We start from the raw sequence: 10,000 nt of genomic DNA, 5'->3' as shown, positions 1-10,000 counted from the left end.
CTGGGGACGAGGGAGGAATTAGCAGCCGCCGACTCCGTTGCGGAATAGAGGCGTTGGGGTTGTGTGCGCGTGTAGGGACGTCGATGCGTTTATACAGGGACAGGGGTACGTGCACAGGGGCATGGGTACACACAGACACAAGTAGACGCACACAAAGGACATAGCCTCGGTCATATACGTACATTCTGGACCACAGAGACATATGCACATGCACACACACACACACGCACACACACACACACACACACACAAACACACACACACACACACACACACACACACACACACACACACAAATACATCCACGTACTCTCTCTCTCTCTCTCTCTCTCTCTCTCTCTCTCTCTCTCTCTCTCTCTCTCTCTCTCTCTCTCTCTCTCTCTCTCTCTCTCTCTCTCTCTCTCTCTCTCTCTCTCTCTCTCTCTCTCTCTCTCTCTCATTCACTCACAAACACAAACACAGAAACTAGAACCACAATTTCAGTAATCCCAGCTTAAATATGAACATTGCAACTGAATCAAAGTAATAATAATAAAGAATAAACACATCAACAATTCAGATTTAGATCTAAATAACATAACTCACAGTATCAATAATAATAAACAAAACGTCAACAATCCCAGCTTAAAACTCAGTTGAAATAATAAAAATAATAAAATAAACACATTAACAATCCCAGCTTAAATCTAAATATCTATAATTCTTAAATCTAAACATCTATAATATATCTATATATCTAAATATCTTTAACATATCTATGAATCTCTATATAAGATATCAATATCTATAATATATCAGTATCTATAACATATCTATAAACCCTTATCATGCAACTCAATTACCATAACAACAACAAAACTAAAAAAAAAAAACATAAACAGAAATAAATTAAAGAAAATAGAATAGAGGAAATAAACAGAAATAAGAGAATAAACAGCCACTTTGTTTACCTTCAACAGCGAGGCTTTGTCCGGGAAGGTGACGGCGCCGGGGACGATGGAGGAGGAGGAGGACGGGTCTCCACTGGCCGGGGGTCCTGGGGGTCCGGGCGGGCCTGGGGGTCCTGTTTTGGGAAAGGGGGGGGGGGCGGCAAAGGGAGAGGAGGGGGGGTGAGAGGGAAGGAGAGAGGGAGGGAGAGGGAGAGGGAGGAGGAGAGAGGAGGAATGGGAATTAATTTTTCGTAGGGATTTCGAATCTGGTGTTGTGTGATGGTGTGGGTGTGTGGGAGGGAGAGATTGAGGGAACGAAAGAAAGAAAGTAAGTGAGAGAAGAGAGAGAGAGAGAGAGAGAGAGAGAGAGAGAGAGAGAGAGAGAGAGAGAGAGAGAGAGAGAAAGAGACAGAGAAAGAGAGCAAGGAATGTGGGGAAGTGAAAGAGAAAATGAGATGGAGGTATGCATATATATATATATAATATATATATATATATATATATATATATATATATATATATATATATATATATATATATAATATATATATATATATATATATATATATATATATATATATATATATATATATATATATCAGTAATATATAATTATATATATCATAATATATATTATATAATATATATATATATATACAGAGAGGGAGAGAGAGAGAGTATATATGTGTCTGTAAGTAAGCACCATGTATAACGTACAATCCTTTAAAAAAGTCTCTTTTACAATTAAACCGAGTTTTAAACAACAGGATGCCATCCCACTTAAATGGGCATGCATTCAATATATCATTATTTAATGTTATAACACTGATAATAATGGTTATCTTATCAATAGTGGATAAAGGTAAACACAACATAAGAATAAATGAACTCATATGCATACATATAAATGTGTAAAAATAAATAGATAAATAAATATTTATATATATATATATTTTAGTCATACATATATATGAATATATGAATATATATATATATATATATATATATATATATATATATATATATATATATATATTAGTCAATTATATATGTATAAATATATATATATATATATATATATATATATATATATATATATATATATATATATATATATATGTGTGTGTGTGTGTGTGTGTGTGTGTGTGTGTGTGTATGAATTTCAGTATGTATGTATCTCAGCACAACTAAAACCCAAAAAGTTCTTATGGTGTGTCAATCAAAAGCATCATGCATCATCATGCACAAAAGAATTTCCTTCAATCAAGAACTAGTCAAGCATATTTACTTCACCCAAGCAAAGCAGTGACTTAAAGCAAAAAGATAAATAAATAAATAAAAAATATTCTAGCTGACTGTAAAAATAGAAATGAAAGCTAATTATATATATATATATATATATATTTTTTATGAATGCAAAAGAGTAATGAAAAACGAATATAAAATGAATAAAAAAGAAAATAAAACTTGAATAAATAAATAAATTCATATATTCCGTTATTGTTTCCATAACATTTTACTAAAGCAGTAAGGTGCGAACATCCAAGCTTTTCCCCGAGTTACAAACGCAACTACGATCTACAAAAGCGTGTGTAAACTAACGATCAAAAAAAAAAAAAAAAGAAAGAAACTCTTATCTAAAATAACAAATTCATAAATAGATCAAAACTATACATTTGAAAGAATATAAAAAAATAATAAAAGGTGAATAAATAATGATGACTGCCTAAATATAATAAACTAAAAAGATAAATATAATAATAAATGTATAAACAGAAAAAAATATATTAACAGATGAATAAATAACTATGGATGACTAAATATAATAAATAAATAAATAAATAGAAACGTAATAAAAAGGATGAATAAATAACTATGAACAACTAAGCAAAATAACCAAGACCATTAAACAAACAAACAAAAATTGAAATAAATCAAGAGGGAGAAACGAAGAGGGCGAAAGCTAAAACTGAGGACCCTGCGGTACGCCACCTCTGTTACCAAGGTTTCCTGTGATCCTGCGCAGGCCTTCGATGCCTCCCAAGCTTTCTCCTGTTGTGTAGGATATTCAAGAAGCTATAGAGTCTCCGGGCGTGAGAGAGAACTGGTTAATTCCAGGCAAGAGAGATGGATTATTTTATTTCCCGTTTCGATTACAGTTATGACTGGTAATGAGAGTTGGAGGTTGATATAATCGTAACGTTAAGATAAGCCATTGGGTGATGTGGAATTTTTTATTTATTATTTATATTTTTTTCTCGGTCATACTTCTATCTCAGAAACTGCCACGAAAACCCCATTCTTAGTCTTAAAGGAGAACAAAAATCCTCTTCTTAGTCCTTAGCAAGAACAAAAAGCCTGTTCTTAGTCTTTAGTTTAGCAAGAAGCATGGGGAATGTAAAAGCTCGTGGCTCTTGTGTCTAAATTGTTTATATTATCACTTCCAGGATTATTGCTATTATTATGAACCTCTCTCGTTGGGGCTTTACTCCATTTTCTATTGACATTCTGTTATGACTGAAGGAATATGAGAAATGTCTGAGATGATTTTACTAATTATTACCAAAAGGTGGTTTTAACCGGCCATGCTAAATATGTTTATTTGTTCAAGAGTAGAAATAGCATTCATCTTCATTATATCTAAAAGGTACTGGTACTGTGACCTTAAAAGAATGTTTGTTATTCTAAATTTCATCTCAAAACACACTTCACTTTGTTAGTAATATCAAAACAAGAGATTATTATATTCATTACGTTTACAATAAACACCAGATCTTCAACGTTTCGTGAAGACCTTGAGAGAAATTATTCCAGAAATATTATTACAAGACGTTAATTACCAGACATCATTACAGTATATTCTAACAAGACTTCATTGAACAAAACCTACAAAAAAAAAGTTACGATAAGGTAGCATAACGGTACACGTGACCTTGACGTTAATTTAACACCAGACATCATTACAGTATATTCTAACAAGACTGTTTAGCACAAAACCTGGCTACAAAAACTTTCAAGAGATATCAATGCGGTACAAAAAGTTACGCTGGACGCCAAGACGCCTACGTACCTCTCTGGCCATATCCCGGGGGACCTCTTGGCCCAGACGCTCCGGGTGGGCCAGGAACGGTGTGTCCAGGAGGGCCAGGCGGGCCACGGGGTCCCTCTGGGCCCTCAACGGTGTAGCCAGGCAGCCCCGGTGGTCCCTAGAGGGGCGGTGTGGGGGGTGAGGAAGGAATGATGGAAGAAAATCACATAATTATTTCAAAGGTACCATAAAGGGCACGAAATCAAAGCCACACTTAATATGAAACCGCCTGGAGAAGAAAAAAAAAGTAAAGCCAATTTAAAAAGAAAGAAAGAATTGAAGCCTAAGAAAGAAAGAAAAAAAATCTTCATTGTACAAATTATCCTGAGCACTGAAAACGAATCATAACCAAGAAAAAAAGATAACATATCGAATGCAAATATAGAGAAATGAACAGGAGCAACACCATCCTCACCGGAGGTCCTGGCGGGCCGGGGGGGCCGGGCACAGGCACGTACATCTGGCCGCCGTCGCTCTCCCCCGTGCTCCTGGCCGGGGGTCCTGGGGCTCCTGGGGGCCCCGGGGGACCTGGAGGACCCGAAGGACCCGGGAGGCCGCCGGTGCCTCTCGAGGAGGTCTCGGCGACGTCGCTGCTGCTTGTGCCCTGCAGGAGGAGGAGGCTGAGATGGGCGGCGTCGCGGCGAGAGGTTGCGTCGCGAGAGGGGTTATCGACGTGTGTATATATGTGTATATATATACATATGTAAACTGTATTTATATACATATATACTGTATATATATAATAATAACAATATATATATATATATATATATATATATATATATATATTATATATATATATATATATATATATATCATATATATATATATTATATATATATATATATATATATATATAATAACAATATATACCTATAATTAATAATAATAATAATAATAATAATAATAATAATAATAATTAAACAAAAGAAAATAAAAAAGGCAGAAGGCAACCCTTTACGCCACGTGACGTCACTCACCAAGATGCTGTTGAGGAGTCCTCCGGAGGGGGGGCCGGGAGGACCAGGAGGTCCGGGTGGCCCTACTTGGCCTCGCTCGCCCTTCTGGCCAAGACCTGGCAGTCCGGGCGGGCCAGGTGGGCCAGGTCGTCCGGCGGCGCCCTGGGGATAAGCGTGGGCGGGGGATGGGCGTCAGATACGTGTCATGTCGTGATGGAAAAGTTAATAGGAATGCTGTGGTAACATGCTACCTATTTCTTCTTATTATTATTATTTTCTATTTAATAGCGCGCTCTCTGGTGTTGCGATTGGATGAGATTAATTGAGAGTGAGGTTTTTTTTTGGAAAATGTAAATCAAGAAATCATCATTCATGCTTATTATCTATATATTTTTTCATTCTGTTTCATGCTTAATGTAATTATCATGTTATTTGACACTTTCAGTTGATTAGATAGATTGAAAATATAGATGAAAAAGGTTATAATTCACACTTGTTTTTCTTTCATTCTGTTCCATGATGCGCGTTATACTTAATATATAAAGTTGATACAGTGTTTAATTCATACAGATATGTATTTTAAGAAGATGAATAAATATGTGTTTAATGATATATTCATGTTATTCATGCTATTCATGCATCAGAACAGGAAGTAAAAGTTTCGTTAGCGTGCATAATTTGCATAATAATTATGACTATCGTTAAAATCATGTGTCATTCCCGTGCCCTTTAAAGTCTATATTATTATGTGTTTCTAGTATTATCTGCTAATTCGAGCGATCAAACTCATTATTGTAATTACTATCACTATTATTACTGATCTTCGTATCATTCTTATAACCTATGCATATTGTTACGATAATTACAAACGTTCCACATTAATTCACTTATATCATAACTTATGTACAACATAATATCTAATATTTACAAACCGAGCATATTATTCCAATAATAATGCAAATCATGTGCATAGTTGTAATAATAACGTTATTTAAATGAATGTAAACGATATTACACAGTTTTTTCAAGTTCTCTTTTTTTAGCTTAATGTATCTCATTATATTTACTCTGATACCTATTTCTCAAAAAAACATATTAGGACTGTCAAATGAATATTATCTAAATACATTGTCATGAGTTAGCTGTTAAGTTACAGAAAAGAGATTAGCATAGGCCTAAACGAGGAAAAATAGATACATTTGTAAACTATATCGTATATACAGGGTAAAAAAAATCTCGAAAAATATAATCAATTAATGCTAAACTTACTTATATTATTAACATCAGCTACGACATATAAATAAAAATAACCATGCATGATTATGACTGGGGCAGAACATGAAATAAAATATACAAAATGATACAAAGTTAGAAGAAATTGAATAAGTCTTTAGCCCTTTACTTACTATATCTGTTACGTTCTGGAGGCAGCGTAAGAAAAGTATATTACATTATTATCTACGCAATCTATTTGTTATATAAAAGCTGTGCTCTACCGCGTGTGAGTAAAGCGAAAAGATACGCCATTAGATTCAATCATGAGACTGTTAATGTGGATATGAACATATTTGCATGTGAATAAACATAATTATTATCTAAGCACACAATACGTGAACAGGTCGGCTAAACAAACAAAATTAGCATCACTTTGTCAGTCACCCGGGCCAGTTGAAGCAAACACCTAGGTCTAATACTAACTCAACCTATCTTGGCCATTAATGCATGTTAGACTACTGCATTTCATAATATTGTATTTATTTAACATATATGTTTATGCTAATGTGTATTACTTTACGAAACGCTGAAATGTGTATTTGGTTATGCAAAAATAAGATACATGTAAAGGTATCCTAGATCTGCCCCGTGTATACATATAGCTAAGTGTTGTCATAGCTGAGGAACATAGCAATCCTAAGAAAATACTTCATGATTATGACATTTATGAACCGGTTGGGTACCTAACTACTCGGCATAATAAGAAAAAAAATGTATTTAAATTATCAAGAAAGAAGTAGAGGATGAAAAAAATGTTCCTGAACTGTCTATAGCTCTTGTGAAACTCCTGGTATAAAACCCGAGATTTGGCCCATCGTATTATCTTTACAGGAAAGTGGTGTTAAACTATCTACAGACCGAGTCACCAACCGTCAAAAAAGTCTAATAACATACACAATCACATCTTCTACAAAGGAAAATGACTACAGGAAAATGTCCACACACTCTACGTACCAACATGTTTAACAAATCAGACAAACTCACTACCCCGAACTAACCCGCAAGAAACCCTCACGTGTACACTACCGACCACCTTTCTAATACACACAGAGAAGAATTTACACTACTACCACACACTCTACGTCTCGAATTACACCACTTTTCACACACATTCTAGTGGTCGGCTTGCTTAAATTGCGAGAGGGCCCCGACCCATTGGAGATTCATATAAATGGACATGCCTATACACAGAAGGAAATGTGGATATATCTATTACTATAGATCGTATATCTATCAGATAGAGAGATAGATAAAGGCATATCTATCAGAGAGAGAGAGAGATAGATAAAGGCATATCTATCAAAGAGAGAGATAGATAACAGCATATCTATCAGAGAGATAGCTAGATGCGAGTCTATTTCTCTGTTTATGCACGTCCACATAACACGAACCATTCCTCGGGCCCCTCGCAACTTTAGCCCAAACCGGCCCTAGGACTCAGTCGAAGCCCCCGCCAGGAATCCCCGCGAGGCGAGGACTCTCACTTACCGGCCATCCAGGAAGACCCAGGTCCCCTACAGCCCCTGGAGGCCCTTGGGGACCAGGTCGACCTCGCTTGCCCCGCCTCCCACGATCGCCCTTTTCACCCTGCAAGACGTTACGGGCTGTGAGACCTGCACCGGCCACCGCAAGCTGCTGCAAAGCTTTTTGGTTTAGAGGGGGGAGAGGGGAGGGGAAGAGGGGGGAGAGGGGAAGAGGAGGAGGAGAGGAAGAGGGAGGAGAGGGATAAGAGGGGAAGAGGAGGAGGAGAGGAAGAGGGAGGAGAGGGATAAGAGGGGTAGAGGAGGAGGAGAGGAAGAGGGGGAGAGGGATAAGAGGGGAGAAGAAGAGGGAAGAAGGGAAGAGGAGGGAGGGAAAAGAGGGGAGAAGTTGAGGGGGGAGGGAAAGGAGGAAGCGGAAGAAGGGGAAGAGGGGGCGAGGAAGAGAAGGGGAGAAGGAAGGTTTAAAGGAAAAAAGAGGAAGAAATAGGAATAGAAGAAAAGGAAAAAGAACGATGGTTTTTGGAAAGAGGAATAAGTAAGCACGATAAAAGAAGAAGGGGATAAACGATATTGGAGAAGAGGGAAGAGGAGAAACGAGGAAATAGGAAGTAGGAGAAGAGGAAAGGAGAGGAGAGGAAAGGAAGGGAAGGAAAGGGAGGTGGAAGGAAATGTCAAAACCACCAGAGTTTCCCCTGATTAAGAGCCAGAAGAACGTAACCCAAACGTGCAACTTTCTCTGTCTGTTTTGAAGGATCGAAAAAAAGGAAAAACCTAACGATTCAAATCAAACAGCAAAGTTATCCATATTTTTTTTTTTCTTTTTTTTACATATTTAAAAATTTATCTTAATCTCTACTTCATCGTTTTCTTTTTTCTTTCTTTCTTTTCATTACTTTGAGTGTCGTTCTTCTGTCGATGTGTATATAAAAAAAACTGAATCCAGCCCACAAAGAAGAATAAATAAAGATGTTTAAAAAGAGGTTGTCTGCGCGACCTCCTTCCAGCTCCCTCGTTAGTGGCGTTATGTAGCTGGTCGTCCAAGCTAGTGTCCTTCTTATCCAATTCGTTTTTTTTCCTCTCCTTAAGTACGGGTTGTTAAGGAGGAGGAGATGACGTCTTTATTTAAAAAGTACGACGATCATGAATACCAAAAAAAAGAAAAAAGAAAAAAAAGGCAATAACCAAAAAGTGAAAGCTAATTGGAGAACCGTATTGGCTATTAAAAAAGAGGTGAATGGCCATGAATAATGGTTTGAATTATAATAATGGTCATTAAAGATGAGTTAAAATGACCCATACCGGCCATAAAACGAGTTCCATTAGCATAGTGGCAATAAAAATAAGACGTGTTAAGTGACCGTAAAATAAACATTCAAAGACAATAACTACGACCAACACCAGTGAACTTACGTTGACTCAATACTCCCTATATTTGAACCTCTTTGCTGACCGTCTAAATGGTTTTAAATAAATGTAAAATTATACATTCTCATGCACTTGTCCCCGTCGCGACTTCAACAACAGAGCCCCGGAGAAGTTGTAGAAGTTGTATGTTGTGGGTCTGCCAGTTCGTTATGGAAAGACGTTAAGATATGGGTGCTTGTTTAACGTTAAAACAGTCCAGCTTCAGTCAGTAGGAAGTGTACTATATGGTGTCTTTCAATCCTTAAAGATATGTGCGTGGGGATCATACTTATACCGTGGTCGTCAGGGAAATGAAATAAATCTGTCAGTAATCAAAGTTGGAATATAAAACCTGTGGGACTTTTTGGGAGGGAGGTTGAACATGGAAATTATAGTTTTTTTTGCCAATATACCAATATTTAAAAATCATATACTACAGCTATTTTAATATTGATTATAATATATATAAATATTTATAGTCATGAGATCTTAATTGAAGTTAGTAAAAAAAATAATAACCCCAAAGTTTAAAATGAACATGAAATCATGAATTTTTATCCAATTAATCCTGCAATCTTACACTCCCATTATAAGAAACCACCAATCAAATTAAAACAAATCAGCAAGCATTAATCTATACATCATTAATCATTAAAAAAAAAGAAAAGAAAAGAAAAAAACTTACGATTTAAGAAGAAACAGTAAACACACGTCAACCACTCGACGTCCCGCCCCTTACCTTCACGACAGTAACGTTGGTCCCGTCGGGTTGGATGAGCGTCGTCACAGGTCCTGACGGGCCGGGGAGACCAGGGGCGCCTCGGTCTCCCTTCTCTCCTCAGACCCAAAGGTCTCGGTCCCAGG

The 10,000-nt window shown here is 36.7% G+C and overlaps 1 protein-coding gene across 4 annotated transcripts in view; it reads right to left on the bottom strand.

Annotated features, from left to right (window-relative positions):
* Positions 1–9,989, bottom strand: part of LOC119580055 (collagen alpha-1(XVIII) chain-like) — a 19,657-nt gene extending 9,668 nt beyond the window's left edge. The window contains exons 1-7 of one of the 4 annotated variants that reach the window (XM_037927953.1): positions 9,876–9,989; positions 7,740–7,838; positions 4,998–5,138; positions 4,433–4,621; positions 4,000–4,135; positions 2,922–2,981; positions 951–1,063 (exon numbers count right to left, since the gene is read on the bottom strand). In XM_037927953.1, the coding sequence (XP_037783881.1) occupies positions 951–1,063; positions 2,922–2,981; positions 4,000–4,135; positions 4,433–4,477 (354 nt within the window). In that variant the 5' untranslated portion in view covers positions 4,478–4,621; positions 4,998–5,138; positions 7,740–7,838; positions 9,876–9,989. The remainder of the gene's footprint in view (positions 1–950; positions 1,064–2,921; positions 2,982–3,999; positions 4,136–4,432; positions 4,622–4,997; positions 5,139–7,739; positions 7,839–9,875) is intronic. The other 3 variants (XM_037927955.1, XM_037927956.1, XM_037927954.1) reach the window with 3 other exon arrangements.
* Positions 9,990–10,000: the final 11 nt, after the last annotated feature.

This window comes from Penaeus monodon, chromosome 13 (genome assembly GCF_015228065.2).
Source record: "Penaeus monodon isolate SGIC_2016 chromosome 13, NSTDA_Pmon_1, whole genome shotgun sequence".
Lineage (NCBI taxonomy): Eukaryota > Metazoa > Arthropoda > Malacostraca > Decapoda > Penaeidae > Penaeus > Penaeus monodon.
The sequence above is the reverse complement of the archived record's forward strand: the minus strand, read 5'-3'. Positions and strand labels throughout refer to the sequence as shown.